The sequence below is a fragment of the Chaetomium globosum genome, genomic scaffold, assembly GCF_000143365.1.
Source record: "Chaetomium globosum CBS 148.51 scaffold_2 genomic scaffold, whole genome shotgun sequence".
In the NCBI taxonomy this organism is placed as follows: domain Eukaryota; kingdom Fungi; phylum Ascomycota; class Sordariomycetes; order Sordariales; family Chaetomiaceae; genus Chaetomium; species Chaetomium globosum.
In genome coordinates, this window is record NT_165977.1 from 1085562 (window position 1) to 1101979 (window position 16418).

General features: G+C 55.8%; 5 protein-coding genes across 5 annotated transcripts; 4 read left to right on the forward strand and 1 right to left on the reverse strand.

Moving 5' to 3' along the window:
- Nucleotides 1–1329: 1329 nt before the first annotated feature.
- CHGG_02469 (uncharacterized protein) lies at nt 1330–4334 on the reverse strand (the record flags this gene model as incomplete). The annotated part of the gene is made up of 2 exons (XM_001228984.1): nt 1330–4196; nt 4250–4334. The coding sequence occupies 2 exons, from the start codon at nt 4332–4334 to the stop codon at nt 1330–1332; spliced, it is 2952 nt and encodes a 983-aa protein (XP_001228985.1).
- Nucleotides 4335–5520: 1186 nt separating this feature from the next.
- On the forward strand, nt 5521–6399 carry CHGG_02470 (uncharacterized protein; the record flags this gene model as incomplete). The annotated part of the gene is made up of 7 exons (XM_001228985.1): nt 5521–5540; nt 5673–5703; nt 5758–5801; nt 5860–5918; nt 5972–6016; nt 6078–6143; nt 6206–6399. 7 exons carry the CDS (start codon nt 5521–5523, stop codon nt 6397–6399), a joined length of 459 nt encoding a protein of 152 aa, XP_001228986.1.
- A 2755-nt stretch (nt 6400–9154) lies between these two features.
- CHGG_02471 (uncharacterized protein) lies at nt 9155–9931 on the forward strand (the record flags this gene model as incomplete). The annotated part of the gene is made up of 1 exon (XM_001228986.1): nt 9155–9931. The coding sequence occupies one exon, from the start codon at nt 9155–9157 to the stop codon at nt 9929–9931; it is 777 nt and encodes a 258-aa protein (XP_001228987.1).
- A 1354-nt stretch (nt 9932–11285) lies between these two features.
- On the forward strand, nt 11286–14628 carry CHGG_02472 (uncharacterized protein; the record flags this gene model as incomplete). Its single annotated transcript, XM_001228987.1, has 4 exons — nt 11286–11588; nt 11674–12284; nt 12421–13556; nt 13670–14628. 4 exons carry the CDS (start codon nt 11286–11288, stop codon nt 14626–14628), a joined length of 3009 nt encoding a protein of 1002 aa, XP_001228988.1.
- A 773-nt stretch (nt 14629–15401) lies between these two features.
- Nucleotides 15402–16278, forward strand: CHGG_02473 (uncharacterized protein; the record flags this gene model as incomplete). Its single annotated transcript, XM_001228988.1, has 3 exons — nt 15402–15649; nt 15705–15869; nt 15927–16278. The coding sequence occupies 3 exons, from the start codon at nt 15402–15404 to the stop codon at nt 16276–16278; spliced, it is 765 nt and encodes a 254-aa protein (XP_001228989.1).
- Between the last annotated feature and the right edge of the window lie 140 nt (nt 16279–16418).

The following is a 16418-nucleotide window of genomic DNA, read 5'->3' on the forward strand; positions in this document are numbered from 1 at the left end:
GTGGATTCGTCGCTGTGCGAGAGCGAGCGTTGCTGGGGGTAGTGTTGGGGAGGGTGTGAGAGCGTAGGGTGCGTGTTGTTGCTGTTGAGTGTTGCGGATTGTTGCGCGCTAGGAGAGGCGGGCGGCGAGTGGTGGTGCCCGTCACCGTGGCGAGAAGAGTTAGGAGAGTTGTAGCTTTCATTTTGGCAACTTTTATTAAGGTGGATGAATGAATGAATGTATGGATGGACACCGAAAAGAGTGTGTGTTGAAATCCCAAGTTTGGCAACGTCGTGAGAGACGGGGAGGAAGTCTGGAGGTTCGAAAAGAAAGAGAGCCTGTCCGTCCGATGGAGGGGGAAAAGAGTGAATGCCCAAAAGGAGAGAGATCGTCCGTTTCGCCGATCCCAGGAAACAAGAATACCCAAAGCCAAACAAGAATGGCGGTTAAAGCCCCTTATAAGTCCCCGCTTAAGGCAGACGCAAACCGAAAGAATCCCACCCTGAACCAATCATCCCGATCCCAGTCGCGGCAAGCGTCAGGTACCAGAAGCACAGCATCCAATCCAACTTCGCGAACCCACGGTCCAGAACAGATGGAACCAAGCAGAGGACAGGTTGTGTCAACACCCATGCAGCAGGGTAACGTCGCCCAAGTCGCACCGCATCACCACGCTGACTTGTCCAACACTTCCACGAGAGTAAATTCAGGGGGCAATCCATAGGTTCGCAATCGGGAGTTGACTTCTTCCCGCGTCGCCAGCCCGGCTCTCGATCACCATTCCACCCCGCCAAGCCCATCTCACAGGATGCAGCCCCATCGCACTCTCCCCTGGGAGTGAGATCCGAGCCGGCAAACAGGACCACAGCCTCCCACTCCGCTGCCCATCCCCGTTAATCTCCCAAGCAAGGCGGCAGGGCGGGTCCAGCCCTGTGAAACCACACGCCATGCAGCCAAGCGGCAGCATGGCTAGGTCCGAAAGGTTGACAACTAGCTCTCGCTTTGGTCAACTAATTGGCCGGTCACTGCATTCATTCCCAACCACAACGCGTGATACTTATATGCTGCACGTCGCCGTTTGTTGGTGGCGGACAGCGAAAAGCCACCACCGGTACGAGGTGACACAGCAAAAGACGTCGCAGGCCCAGACAAACATCCCGACACATCACACAAAATCAAGAAAGAGCATGGATCCAACAAGTCTATATGCCGGTTGCGTACACAAACAAACACGGACTCAAAATTCGCTCCCCCGTATCACACAGCGTAGCAGGCGCGAACCCCATCCCACACAGACACGTGCGGTGCGGACGGTTCCCCGACCTAATCACCCCCTAGCCTATCCCCTCCTCAAAACCCAATCCTCCAGTCCGCACCAATCCTCACACCCACCTTCTTGACCACCGCAAACGCCGCCTTGCCCTTCACAGCAGGCGTAAACTCCACCTTAGCCTCCCAAGTCTTGCCCTCACTCTCAACCGCAACAGTCTTCTTCCCGGCCCAGCTCGCCGGCACGCCGACAATGACGATGCGATCGACACCAACAGAGCGCATCTGCTGCATCCAGGGACCCTCGGCCACGGCGGCGGGGTCACGGCCCTCGGCATCGACCGAGACGAGGCTGCCGGCGCGGCCGTCAAAGACGAAGCGGCGGTGGATGTACTGGCCGTGCTGGAAGTCGAACGAGTCGCCGTCGTCGACGTACAGGTCGCCCTCGGCGGCGGGGGCCTTGGCGTCGCGGGGAACGGTCACGACAAGCGTGTAGTCGTCCCAGCGCATGAGCTGCGTCGATCGGCGGGGGACGTCGCGCCGCGCAAAGATGTGCCCGCCGCGCATCAGGAGCGGGATCTTCTCTAGGGGCGCCTCCAGCGTGGTGCTCTTGCCCTTGGTGGTGGGGGTGATGTCGTAGGTGAAGTAGTCGTAGTAGACCTCGGCGTCAGGGATCCAGATGTCGACCGAGGTCTTGCCCTCCTCGGTGACGGGCTTGACGAGCAGGCCCGTGTTGCCGACGAAGAACTGGTCGTCGAGGGCGAGGCCGGCCTCTTCAGACGGGTGCGTGTAAAACATGGGCTTGACGACGGGCGTGCCGTCGAGGTGAGCCTGCCGGAAGGCCGTGTACCACGACGGCAGCAGGCTGTAGCGCAGGCGGAGTGCGCCCCCGATGATGGTCGTGTAGGGCTCACCGGCAAGGTACGGCTCACGCCGGCGCGCGTCAATGTGCGCGTGCGCGCGGAAGAAGGGGTAGAAGGCACCGGCTTGGTACCATCGCGTCAGCAGCTCCTTCCCGGGGTTGCCGAAGAAGCCACCGACGTCGGCGCCCGAAAAGGGGAACCCGGCGATGCCTTGGCTGAGGACCATGGGGATCGACGCCTTGAGGTGACCCCATTCGGCTTGGTTGTCGCCCGTCCACATGGCGCCGACGCGCTGCGAGCCGGCGAAGAACGAGCGGGTCAGCACGAACGGGCGGCGGAGCTCGCCGGGCTTCCGGGTGATGAGGGCATGGTAGGTGGCGTTCTGGAACGTCATGCCGTTCAGGTTGTGCACGTCACGGTGCTCCCAGTTTCCGATGTGGAGGTTGTCCTTGGGCATGGTTGTCTCGGGCCCGTTGAAGACAGAAGGCTCGTTCATGTCGTTCCAAATCCACGTGTTCTCCATGGTACCCTTGAATGTGTCGTACTTGAAGAGCGACGACCACCACTCGCGCGCAGCAGGGCTGAACGCGTCAATCCAGTGCGACGAACCGGGCCAGCACCAGCCCTCGAAGAGGTTGCCCTCCTTGTTCATGACGCCGAACTCCTTAGACTTCAACTCGGCCACGACAGGGTACTTGTCGACGTTCTTGATGTGCGGGTCAATAATGGTCACCAGCTTCCGGCCATGGGTGTCCAGCTGCTTGCCCATACCGATGGGATCTGCGAACATGTGCTTGTCCCAGGTGAAATACTTCTTCTCGTCGGTGTACTCGATATCGAGCCAGATAACGTCGTAGGGCAGCTTGGCCTTGTCCATCTTGCGATCCACATCCTTGACATCGTCGTCCGAGACGTAGTTCCAGCGGCACTGGTGGTAGCCAAGAGAGAACTCCTGGGGCATAGCCGTGGTGCCGGTGAGCTCCCCGTACTTGGCGGTCAAGTCCTTGGGCGTAGGGCCAAGCAAGACAAACACGTCCAGCAGGCCGCTCTCGGAAAACCAGTGCGTGTGCGTGTTGGTATTTGACTTGCTGCCCAGAGAAAGAGGATTCTTGGCGTCTTTGCCCTTGGTGATGTCAACCCACGTCTCAGCGGCGTTCAACCAAAAGACGCCAACGCTGGAATCCTTGCGGTGGGCCTGCATGAAGGGAATGGAGCCGTAGAGGGTCATGGGGCTGTCGAGGATGTACTCGAAAACATCGGCGTTGTACATCCTGTACGGCTCCTCGTAGTTGCCCTCGCCGCCGCGGGTCTGCTTGAGCGAAAGGGAGCTAGCGTGTGACGGGATGCCGTAGACATGCTCGTACCCAACGAACGAGATGTCAAGCCCAACACTCTCCGGGCCGCGGGGCTTGGTGTCGGTGTTTCCACCAAAAGTCTCATCCCACCACGTAGATTCATCCTCGCCCTTGGGCTCCTCCTCCTTTGTCTCCTCTGCCTTGTCCTCCTCGCCCTCCTTCTTTTCGGGTTCGGGCTTTTCAATCTTTGGCCTCCAGTGCTCAACGTTCAAAAGGCCCTGGTCGTTGAACTTGATCTGGCTGGCGCCATCCCGCTTGAAGTCGATGCTGAACGGAGAAAGCTTGATGATGGCCTCGAACTTGGAAGCCGGGCCGTACTTGACGGTAAGCTGCGTCTTGTCCTGAAAATCGACCTTGGCGGCCTTGTCAAGAGTCAGTCCTCCAACAATCGCCCATTGTTCCGCCTCGTTATAACGCTCTTTCCTCGTCTTGCTGTCATGGCGCAACTCAATCTCCCCCTTTTGGCGCTTCTCCTCGTCGACTGTGACCCGCGCCGTCCCGGATTCGAGGAAGGATACGGTGATAGGCAGCCGGACGGTCTCGCCGCTGTCATTGATGGTCTTCACAATTACGGCCTGGTACTGGCCATTATTGAAAGACCCGGAGTCGACCGCGATATTGTATGGCGATTCCCATGAGCCCGAGCCGAGGGCGTGGTCTGCGAATGCCCGGTTACGCTTGCAGAAGCCGGACTGGTGACACTTTTTAAAGTCGTGCTCCTTGACAGCGACTATACTTGTCAATTGCATCGTCCGATGCCACGGTGGCCATTTAGGGACTTACCTGCAGGGGCAAATGCTGCCGAAAGCGCAGATAGCAGGCCGAGGTAGGCCGTCCATCTCGACGACAGCGGCCCGGCGACGTGCATCTTCAACTCGCGCCCGCCTGTGGCTGTGGACTGGGGAATACCAAAACAAACAAAAACAAAAGCAAAAAGAGAAAACACGTCTATATCACTGTCGTGTTCATCGAGAGACCTCCAGGGCCGTAGAGGTACTCAATGGCTGGCTGGCTGGCTGACAACCAATGTTTGTTTCAAAGCATCCGCTTTCCACAAGAGGATCAGTGGGAGCTGTCTCATCTCCATTGAAAGCTGGCACCCTAGATTGGCCACCTTGCACCGGCCGTGAGCCCCGCAACGTACCGAATTCACCCCTGCTCAGCGGCACTCTTTTATCCGGTCAATGCCCCTCTAAGTGAATATTCTGTAACCCGCAACAGATTATCGAGTCGTTTGAGGAACAATACCCGAACGCGAAAACAGTATCACAAAGTTTTGTTGTAGGATGGGTGGTAACGACGAGAGGTTTGGGGTCCCTAAGCTGCCGCACCCGCAAGTTGGGAAAGCAAATCCTGATTTGATAGTTAAGAGGGGTTGCAGCATCGTTTAATACCGTATTGCACCTTGTACCTGGCAGAATTGAATACAGTTAGTTACCCAGGTAACTCTCCTCGCGCTGGCAAAAACATGTGCTGGAAGAAGGCATCGTGGTTCGCTAAGAGCCGCCAAAAGTACCTTTAGGACTGGACAACGCCCAATCTACTGATCTAGGCCAACGTTTTCCTCGGAGACTTGTAATTTGTCCATTGCGAAGATCAATTGAGTTCTGATTACCTTCAAACACAATCTGCAGCTCACCGATCCATTCAACAACTCACTCGTTCTCAACTAGACGGTCGTAGACACGTCGGCACTGCATCGTTGCTGTATATCAGGCCGTCCGAGGGTAGCCGCAGAGATGGAGGTGGAGCAACAGATGAGAGAGAGGAGAAAGGGTCCGGTTGGGCAGACAGATGAACAGCAGCAGAAGGGAAGAGATCGGGCGCCAGCTCGGGGCTTCTCGTCCAGCTTCATGTATGGATACCTAACCCTAGGCCTGGTCCTCTGCATGTTCGTTTATTTTTTCCGCAACCCCACACTGGAGCTCCTCTGTGGCCGGCCTTCTTGTCCGACCCTCCTCCCGCAACAAAATCCTCCGCTCTCCCTCTCTTCGCAACATCCACAAGCTCAACCCATTTCCAAACCAACTTCAAACACCCCCAAACCAGCCACCATGTCGACTTCCGAGCGGACGTAAGTTTCCCTGGCTGTTTATTCCCAACCCCCGTCGTTCGCGAGCTTTCTGCCCCCGGATTACCCCGCCATCCACTCTCTCGACCCTTTTACCCCGCCATTTGAGTCGACCATGGACTAACACGGCGACAGCTTCATTGCCATCAAGCCCGATGGCGTCCAGGTATGCAGCCCTCGGCTCGGAAGTCTTCAGACAATTTATCTAACATTTTCTTAGCGTGGGCTGGTCGGCAACATCATCGGCCGCTTCGAGACCCGCGGGTAAGAAAGCTTGGGTACTGTGTCTGGCCCGTCAAGCTGTGCTAACTCGGAAATACAGCTTCAAGCTCGTTGCCCTGAAGCTTGTCTCCCCCGGCAAGGAGCACCTCGAGAAGCACTGTACGATTTTATCCCCCTCTTCGGCCACTGACGCAGCACACTAATGGCTCCAGACTCCGACCTGTCGTCCAAGCCTTTCTTCAAGGACCTTGTCACCTGTAGGTTGCCCCATACGCTCTCCCGATCTCCCGACCTTCGTCGTGCTGACTCTCTCCATAGACATGAACAGCGGCCCCATTGTCGCTATGGTTTGGGAGGGCCTTGACGCCGTCAAGACTGGCCGCGGTATGGACCCACCTCTCCTCTCCCAACACCTCCGAAACCAAAGCTAACATCACCACTCACAGCCATGCTCGGTGCCACCAACCCCCTTTCCTCGGCCCCCGGTACCATCCGCGGCGACCTGTGCCTGCAAATGGGCCGCAACGTCTGCCACGGCTCCGACAGCGTCGAGAGCGCCAACAAGGAGATTGCTCTGTGGTTCAAGGACGAGGACCTCATCCAATGGGACTCTGCCCAGAAGGCCTGGATCTACGAGTAAACTGGGACCATCATAAGAACTGGTTATGGAAGCGAGGATAGAGGTTTCGGTTTCTTTTCGAAGACGACCTATTCCTGAATTCGTTAATCCAATACAGAACAAAAAAAGCCCCTGTGAAGGCCAGCTCTGTTCAAGCGAAACACGGTGTGATGAATGTGCCTTGGTTTCGGGAGACTTGAATGCATTACGAAGTCTACGGCCTGCCCTCCTCATCGTCGGTCAATGGTTGTTACGGATCGCCACGACCTCTTGGTGGTGCTTTAAACATCTTTATGGAGTCTCGGAAAACTTACGAAGTGTGGAACTTCTAACTAACTACCAGGAGCCAGCTGTTTGAGAGAAAGCGTATTGAGGAAGGAAGAAGGAAGTTTTGAAACTGGGTGTTCAATCACACCCCGCGAAACTGGAGGTTGTCTATTCCAAATAGTAAGGATGAGGAAAGTGCGCAGCACCAAATCAAATCCACAAACATGGAAGGGGACTCGGGAGGCTTTAGAGGTTTTCTTTTCTTTTCTCTCGTAACCTACGCCGCCAATCCTCACATCTTGTCTCCTAATTCCACCATTTTTTGCCCTCGGATACACCCGTTCTTTTCGCATCGGTCAACCGGACAAAACCAGCGGCAGCCTTCAGTTTAACTTCTGTTTCGTATTCTATTTTCACGATCTACGCATCGAGCGGACATCATGGAGTCGAACGAAAGCGACGTAACCGAGGCAGCAACTCCGAAGATTGCAGCCGCCTCTTATCCACCAAAATATGAATATCTTCAGAACCTTGCCATTAATCGCTACGGCTGGTCCATACCAATCCCTGCGGGCATCGATAAATACAACTTGACCTATCTAACTGCTGAAACTTGGGGCTCAGTTGATTCGTGGCAGTGGGGATCCGAGGAGCTGATGGAGGCCGGAATAGTGCCTTGGAAGACTCCGTTTTCCTCAACCGTCAAGGAACCCTAGGTGGCTCCGAAGAGTGCCAGGAAATGTCACTGTGTCCTCGTCGGCTTCGGGGTAACGGACCTCAGTCCGGAACATTACAAGCAGTCTCCAGCGCCACCTGTTCGACGGCAGTAGGCGAGCCACGAACCGGGCCACAAAGGGCCGTGGATATGCGACCCTGTTCCCATCCCCGACCTTGCATCAAAAAAAGTCTTCATGGCGGTGGCAAAGGTTGTCAAGTCCAGGCCTTGGAGAGCAAATATCTTTGCTTGGCTAGGCCCCAGCAACGGATTGGGTAAACTCTATAGAATCCGGAACGCGGATTGCTTCTATCTCCCGATATTCCGTATGCAGCCACCATACATCAACTCTAGGAGCGACAGTCGGGTTCGGGCCTGGAGTAACGAAATCATGAATGCTTGCTATATGCCAATAGACCCAATGGACGTTCCGGCATCGCCACCTCAGACCCAAAGTTTGAAAACGCCAACCTGGACAACCCAAACCCAGGATTTACATTCAGAGTCTCAACGCAACGACTTAGTTCGGCCGGCACCCTCGACCAACGAAGCAACCAATAGTCACGGATGTGACGACCCGTTTGGCTGGGAGACGTTTCTCAATGCGGGAGGCCAAGAAGACGTGTTCGACTAGGAGACGTTTCTCGACGGGATTGGCCAAGATGGTCTTGGACAAACAAACGACAGCATGCACCAAGACATGTTCGACTGTGAAGCGTTTCTCAAGAATCAAGGGGCTCTTGAACTATAGAACTACTCCAAGGACAAAGACTCGTCCAACTTCGGGGATTTGGTTTGGTTTGATATCTAGAAGATCCCTCTGAGAAGGGGAGAGGGCCAGGGGTAGCAGATGTGAGCGATAACCTGGAAGAAACTGCTCAGCATCAGTCCTCATAACAAGAACAGGAAAAGTCAAAGAGCGAATCCGATTTTTTTTTAACTTACTATTATCGTAATTGTAACCTAGCGAGCAATAACTACCTTAATTCTAATCGTTGTCCGGCTCCCAACTACATAAAGTCACTTCTGCTAAACAGGGTTTGGTAAAGGCAGGTGATTTGCCTATACCGCTACGATGGAAGGCGAATTTCAGATGTGCAGCACCCTCAATGGTGAACTGCATATTGGTCAACAATAGAGATACACACAATGTCTTTCCCATTAATTCCTAACGAGAAACACCGCCCGATGGGAAAGGACCCAAGTTACGGTAGCTTCTGGCATTGGCCGTGGTCCTACAGCCCTGGTTTTAGTCTTTCCAATGCCCAAGATGTTGCAGATCCAAACCAGGGAAAATTAAGACAAGCCATTTAAGGGTCATGCCCTCTTGAATCTTTCCTAGAGAAATCCCAAACGGGGGCTAGCTGGTGAGCTTTTGCCGAGTGTTCTGACTGTAATAGATAGTATTATTATCAATTTTCCCTTTCTTTTCTTTTATCGGCGGCCTATTTTACCATTTTTTGTATCCTCTTGGGCCTCCCTATCAGCGTGAATTGTGACCTCTGTTTAGTTATGGACGATCAATCTCGTTGACTCAATTCAGGGGCTTCCTCCAAGCTCAGGGGCCCAGTTGTTAAGGGCAACGAGTATGTGGTCCGTGCATCGAGTCGCCAACCCCACCAATCTCGCGATGCCTGCCGGTGGTGCCGGGCCCGCCAGCTCTGTACTGTACATATATAAAACACGACCATCACAGCTATCACGAACTCCGGCGCAAACCACAGCCCTCCGCACGCAATTCAGCTTTCTAAAACCCTCACTCGGCACTTTCGCCACAACGCTACATCCGTCAACATGCCCCCCCTCCCACCCCTCCCACTCCAATTCCCATCCCTCGCGGCGCGCATCCTCCGCCGTCCCACGCCGCCGCGCCAACCACCACTCCGCAACCCCCTCCCCCCCAAAACCAGAACAACAAAACGCCACCCTTACAGCAGCAGCAGCACCAACCCCCCAGCACCACCACCACCCCCAAACCCAAACCCAAACCCAACCCACCAAAAAACCACCCGCCTCCACCGCATCCTCACCCGCCTGCCCCGCCCCCTGCAGCACTACACCGCCCGGCTGCGCGGCGCCCCCGCAACGCACGTCGTCGCCTTCCTGCTGCTGCACGAGCTGACCGCCGTGGTGCCGCTGGCGGGGCTGTTTGCGCTGTTCCACTACACGGAGCAGGTGCCGGTGGCGTGGATGGTGGCGCACTATGGGGGGTATGTGCGGGAGGGGGTGGGAAGGTTTGAGAGGTGGTTTTGGAGGAGGGGGTGGTTTGGGTTTGGGGATGCAGGCGATGCAGGGGTGACGGATGGGGAGGGTGGCCAGGGGGAGGGTGAGGGGGAGGGTGGAGGGAAGGGGGAGGGTGAGGGAGAGGGTGGAGGGAAGGGGGTGGTGGGCGCTGATGCGGTGTTGTCGCGGTGGGAGGCGGATCCGAAGTATCGTATTCTTGTGGAGGTTGGGCTGGCGTACGCGTTGACCAAGGTGCTGTTGCCGGTCCGGATTGTGGCGAGCGTGTGGGCGACGCCGTGGTTTGCTGGGGTGCTGGGGCGGTTGAGGAGGGTTGTGAGGAGGGGGTGATTCCGTGTTGGGGGAATGTGTTTTAGAGGTTGGACTGTAGCAGTAAACTCGGGCCCTGGGATAGGCGATTTTAGAGGTAGTTGGTGGTAGGTCCGGGGAAACTTGAAGCCAGGAGGGCGCAACTCATGCGAATTGCATCCCTCGCTTCCACCACTCCATTAGACCTCTGCTCTCCATGGCGGCCGCAAATTCCTTGACAGACTCGACTTCAAACAGACCACTCCGTTCTTCTGGCTCAACTACCTTCGACTCTATCGGCGCAGGTTTTGATACCAGCTGAAAGTCTTTATAGCGGAGTCTCTGCATTGAAGTCAATTGGCAGCCTCCTCATGTTGTGTTTTGGCAACTTACTTGGACGGTCTCTACCCATCCCTTCACACTTTCCTCGCCGCCCTTGCAGTACATGATGCCCGGACAACCTCCGCTCCGAAGAAGAGCATAGCAGTCGAATTTGCCTGCTGCCTTGCGGAGATGAGCAACCTTCTTTCGGGAGGTGATGTGGTGGGTCCGAATTAAAGCGTGAAAGAGTGTCATGGTTAGCTCATGGTTGGCTAAGACTCAACAATGATGAACCAGCAAAAATACAGAGGAAAAAGAGTGACAGTGCCATATCCCTCATGTCACACGGTCTGTGTCAGGAGAGCGAGTTTGGCACTGACTCCAGGTAGCACAACATTGGAGGAAAATAGGAGTTTTGTAAGTGGATCATACCAATAACAGCAAAAAGACATCACGAAGCTGGGTTTTTAGAATGAATTCTGGTTAACGACAGAGTAGCACCCTTTAGCCAAAAAAGCTAAGGGGAGGTGCCACCAAAACCTTCGCCTAGAGGAACGAAAAGGAAGCCATTCGAAAGACCAAGGTTTACTTTTTATTTGATTCGGTTTATTTGACTTAATTTTTTTCACTCGGTTTCCTTTAAGTCTTTTTTTTTCTTTACATTTTTTCTTTTTACTTGTTTCTCTTCTTTGATTTCTTGCTCCTTTTTCTAGTTCGGCTTCTTTTGGTCAAAGGGAGAGGAGCTCACGGATAAGTCACAGTATGTCAGTGACCTCATACGCACGGTGTACACCCCCTCACGTGCCCACGTGTTGCAATGCCTCTCGTGCCAAGTCCTTTGATCGGATCCAACGCGACTTGATCACGCCTGCCTTGAGCGAATTCATTGCACAGCCTGGCAAGTGAATTGGCCTCAAGGCCTCACTTGGCTCCTATCAGATGTTGCTCCTTCAGCTGAGAGGTCTGCTGCCTGCGAGCAGCCCCCCAATATAACGTTGACAGACACACTGACTCCTCAACAACACTCAATGCCCATCTTTGTTCTTCCGACTTCGACACATGGTGGCAGGAAATCATGCCCTTTTCCTTTTCCTATGTTTGCGACCTACTGCAACGCCTTGAAGATAATCGGCTTGCTCGATCAGGGTTGAGAAGCAACACAGTCATTATCCAGGAATGGTTCAGAGGACACCACGGGTTTCTCCACCGTGACGACCACAAGAGCGCCCCTCTCCTCTCTGCCCTCCTACCGGAGAAAAGGACTGACAGGGTCTACTTTATCCGAGAGAAGAAGCTCCAGGCCATCATCGGCCGTGCGCTCGGCCTGGGCCGGTCTCGTATCGCAGAACTGGGAAGATGGACCAACCCTGAGGCTGCCGTCGATTTGGCCGACTGCGTTGAAGGGATCCTGAAGCAGACGGTGAGTGGCTTCTTCAGCTGGCTGTTTATTTGGAATACATCAGATTGACAAGTTTCAGCCAAATCCCATTTCACCCACAGACAGGTCTGTGACGGTTGAGGAGATTGATGGGCTCCTCCATAGCATAGCTGCTGCTTGCCGTTTCAGCTCACCTTCTGTGCGTAGCTCAGCCGAAAACGGGCCCGCTGACCAGGAGCTCTCCCTCGGAGAGCTTTACCGGCGATTGTCGGCCAGAGACGCAAAATGGCTTACCAGGCTGCTCCTGAAGAACTACGAACCTGTTGTTCTCGACCAGCGAGTCGTCTGCGCAGGCTACCACCCTCTACTTCCCACTATTCTGAAAGTCCAAGATGACTTGGCTGTTGCTGGACGTATCCTCGACACCCTCAAGTTGGACCGGACTGTCACTGGCAAAAGCGAGTTGGCAGAGTATCTGAAGCCTACCCTAGGAGTCAAAATTGGTCGCCAGATGTGGATGAAAGGGAGGAGCATCAAACATTGCTTGTCCATGGTCCAGGGCCGGGTCAGTTGCGAGGAGAAGATGGACGGAGAATATTGCCAGATCCACATCGATCTCAGCAAAGGCCGGGACTGTATCCAGATCTTCTCAAAGAGTGGCAAAGACAGCACAAGGGACCGCATGGCCCTGCATGAGTACGTTGCATCTAATTTCATATGAGCTTGGGTGTACTGACGGGCGCAGCTCAATTCGAAAGTCGTTGCAGCTGGGGCAGCCGTCTTGCCCCTTGAGATCCGGTTGCATTCTAGAGGGTGAGCTTGTGGTTTATAGTGACAAGCACCACAAGGTCCTGGGTTTCCACAAGATCAGGAAACATGTCTCTCGGTCTGGTTCTTTCCTAGGGACCGACAAGGACTCGCAGGCTCACCCCTGGGAGCATCTCATGATCGTCTACTACGACCTGCTCATGGTAGACAACGAATCGCTTCTTGCTGTCAAGCACTCGGAGAGGTTCCAACGTCTCAAAAACGTTATCACCCAAGTCCCCGGCCGATCCTCGTTGGTGAAGCGAGAGTTCATTGACTGTGGCAGGCCGTCTGCCGTCTCAGACCTACGACGGGTCTTTGCCAAGTGCATCACTGCACGAGGAGAGGGTCTTGTTCTCAAAGCGGATGACCCCTATTTTGACTTTAACACCCGGTGGCAACCCTACCACTGCTGTCCGATAAAGCTCAAGAAGGAGTACATTGGGCATTTTGGGGACATTGGCGACTTTGCGGTTGTCGGAGCTCGCTTTGATGCGGCAAAGGCCCGCACATACAGCATCCCGGGCCTCAAATGGACGCACTTCTATGTGGGTTGCTTGGAGAATAAAGACGAGGTGCAGCGGTTTGGGAAGCAGCCAGTGTTTGTCGTCACAAATGTTGTCGAGCTGAATGCAAAACAGCTTGCTGCGTTTGTCTCATCTGTGAACCCGGAGTCTATCAGGCCAGAGGAAAACAGGGCTATCTCTCTGCGAATCGAGCCCGGGGTGGATTGCGGAAAGCGCCCCTCGTTTATTTTTCCCACACCCCCGGTGTTCGATCTTTGCTGTTTTTCTTTTGACAAAGAAGGCAACACTGGTTTCTGGAGCCCAAGATTCCCAACAGTCAGCAAGATTCACTGCGACCGAACTTATCACGACACCATCTCCTTTGAAGAACTCCAAGAGATGGCGGCGAACGAACGAAAATCACCTCCTCCGGAAGACAGCCAAGAGCTTCTGGGCTGGATTGCAGCTCTGGAGAACTCGGAATCTAGACGCACTGGCGACACAGCAAGCCAGGCAACCATTTCCACTGTCGCCGAGTCTGTGGCCCAGTCACCCCAACCGCCGAACCCCGGTAACCAGCAGTGTTTAGCTGCTCAGAATATAACAACAGAGGAGATGGCCGATTTTACCAGACAGTCCCAAAGCGCGCACGTCGGTGTGCAGCTGACCTCAACGACATCCACTGTCGCCCAAGAACCCGAGCCGACAGCTTCGGCCCGAACCGACGACCACTCCACAGCCACGCTAGGCCGAAAGAGACCCCTTGAGCTGTCGCCGCAGAGCAGCATCCCCGAGCGGAGCAAGATCCAGCGCTGCTCCAGCGGCCGGGTAGCCTCCGTGGCCCCTCTGCCGGGCAACGACGGGGCGGCTCTCTCGGCGAGCCAGCCGGAGCCCTCCCTGGGCACCCAAATGAGCCCGTCGCGCCGCGGTGCCGCAGCGGTGCTACCCATGCTGCGGCCGTCACCGCATGCCGAGGCGGCCGTGCCTTCGAGCTCCGCCCGGCGCACCAGGCCAACACGGGCAGCAGGAGGGAAGAGCCCCCGCCTTCCCTACAGGCATCGCTCTCGTTCCACGAGGCCAGACTGCAGTCGTTTGCTGCCCGGTCCCTTGCGACGCTGGCGGGGAGCGGTCCTGCGGGAGCCCAGGAGGCAGGCCCCCAGCCGTCCGAGCAGCCCGCCGACCAGCCCAACCAACCCGCCCAACCCGACCAGTCCACCGACCAGGCTGTCAACAACGCCACCGTCGAGACGGCATCTGCCAGGTGCCAGTTCCTCCCCGACACTTGCAAGTTCCCGACCTACTCGATCCTCGTCTCGCCCTGCGTCGCCGGCTTCCCTTGGGTCACCGACAACCTGCTCGGCAGCCACGGCGTGTCCGAGTTCCTGCGCGACCCCAAGGAGTGGCTCGACACCCAACCCGGCGGCACGTCGACCCCCGCGCCCTCCGGCACCGGCAGCTCCGGCGGTCCGCGCCGCCGAGAGAAGATCATCATCGTCGACCGCCGCCGCAAGAAGGCCACGGTCGATTTCTTGCTCTCGGTCGAGGCGGCTGGGCTGAAGCGCCGCAACGGCGAACGTGAGTATGTGCCTGCCTATGACTGGCGCGTGCTGGAGGAGATTTATGTCGAGGAGAAGAAGCTCCATGCCAACGGTCAGGCGCCTGGTTATCAGTTTGATCTAAACCATGCGTCGAGCATTTGGAGGAAGTTCTGGGTTGGGCTGGCTTAGGTGGGAAGGGCATGTGGTGGTTGAGGATGGGGTTTGACCCTAACCCTGAATCTGTGTACGGTGATGGATGGGGCGAAGCTTCGGCCAGAACCGGCTTGCTTGGCACCCTGGAGTGGTCGCGTGGGGGCGGATAGCCGCGGGGCATGAATTTCTGTTCTGCTTATCACACCCATCCTCAACTCAGGCGCTCACCATTATTTTGCAACTGGAAGGGCATCTAGAGCGTGTCTTCCCCAGGCAGTTTAGGCCGAGCTACTAGTGTGCCAATTCATATCGGACGTGAGCCGGAAGGGAGGAGTCAGAAGCAAGCCATCCTGGGTGTAATAGTTCTGACATTCTCATCGCAATTGACCATTTGTTCGCTCTCCATCTACACGTTGGAGCGGCCTCGCGTAAGGATGGAATATGACCATCGCCGACTGTTTATGACTTGCATAGATATAGGAGTGCCCTTAAATGTCCACGAGATCATCTCTCCTCCCCCCTCGATCCAGGCCTACGCCGATCTAGGCCTCCCCCCCGGCGACCATGTCGATTCCCGCGGGGGGCCGCAGGTGGGTCCGGCACGACTCTGACTATCACACTCGCCGACTCGGAGCTGAGCCGATGACTTTTTTTTCTCATTGACCAAACAGGTTCCTGAGTCACTCTCCCTTCTTTGTCTTTTTTTGTTGTGGTCGTTCTCTACAAATTGTCAAACCCACTAAGCGGTGACCCTGAGACAATTTTTCGACTTCCCGGCGAGACCCGTGCCACAAACGCTCTCTTTCAAAATGGCTTCGGAGGCCAAGATGGACGACATGGCCCCGGGGAGCGACCCGGAACGGAACTCGGTTCATGGTGCCGCTGCTGATGCCCCCGCCGGCCGATGGGCCCGCTCCCGGGATCTCCTCCACAAGCTCATCACGCTTGGCCGCGTTGAGGTCCGGGGTATCACACCGATCCCGGTCAAGGAGCGGACCGTGGAGAGGACGGTGAATATCTTTACGCTGTGGTGGTCTATGAATACGAATATTCTAGGGTGAGTAGAATTGGGTGTGTGGGTCAAACGGGGTGTAGTGGTTAACAGTCGACAGCATCACCTTCGGCATGCTTGCCCCGGTTTATGGGCTCAATCTGAGGGACAGCGCACTGATCATCCTGTTTTTTACGCTGTTGACCACTCTCCTTCCGGCATACTTGTGCACTCTGGGTCCCAAGATTGGTATGCGGCAGATGCTGCAAGCGCGGTACAGTTTTGGGTAGGTTGGCCCTTCACCCGCTGGCCACACCATTGACAAGCCGTTAATACTCCTCAGTCGCTACCTCGTCACGATCCCCGTCCTGCTCAACCTGGCAACCCTCACAGGCTTCTGCGTCATCATGGCCGTCATCGGCGGGCAGTGTCTCTCGTCCGTGGCCGACGGCAACCTCAGCGTGACGGTAGGCATCGTGATCACCGCCATCCTGACGCTGGGTATCTCCTTCTGCGGGTACACGGTGCTGCACATGTACGAGCGCTACGCCTGGATCCCCGCCATCATCTCCATCATCGTCGCCGTCGGCACCGGCGGCAAGGAGCTGCGCAACCAGGTCACCTACAACACGCCCCCGCCCGCCTCGTCCGTGCTGTCGTACGGCATGATCGTCGCCTCCTACATGGTGCCGTGAGCGTGTCTGTCGTCGGATTTACGACCTACATGAAGCCGGGATACCTCTTCGTATGTCGGGCTCTTAAAACTTCAATACTTTGAATCCCCCTTCCTTGTCCTATACTGCGTCTCACGCATCACAGCAAACAAACCCCCCAA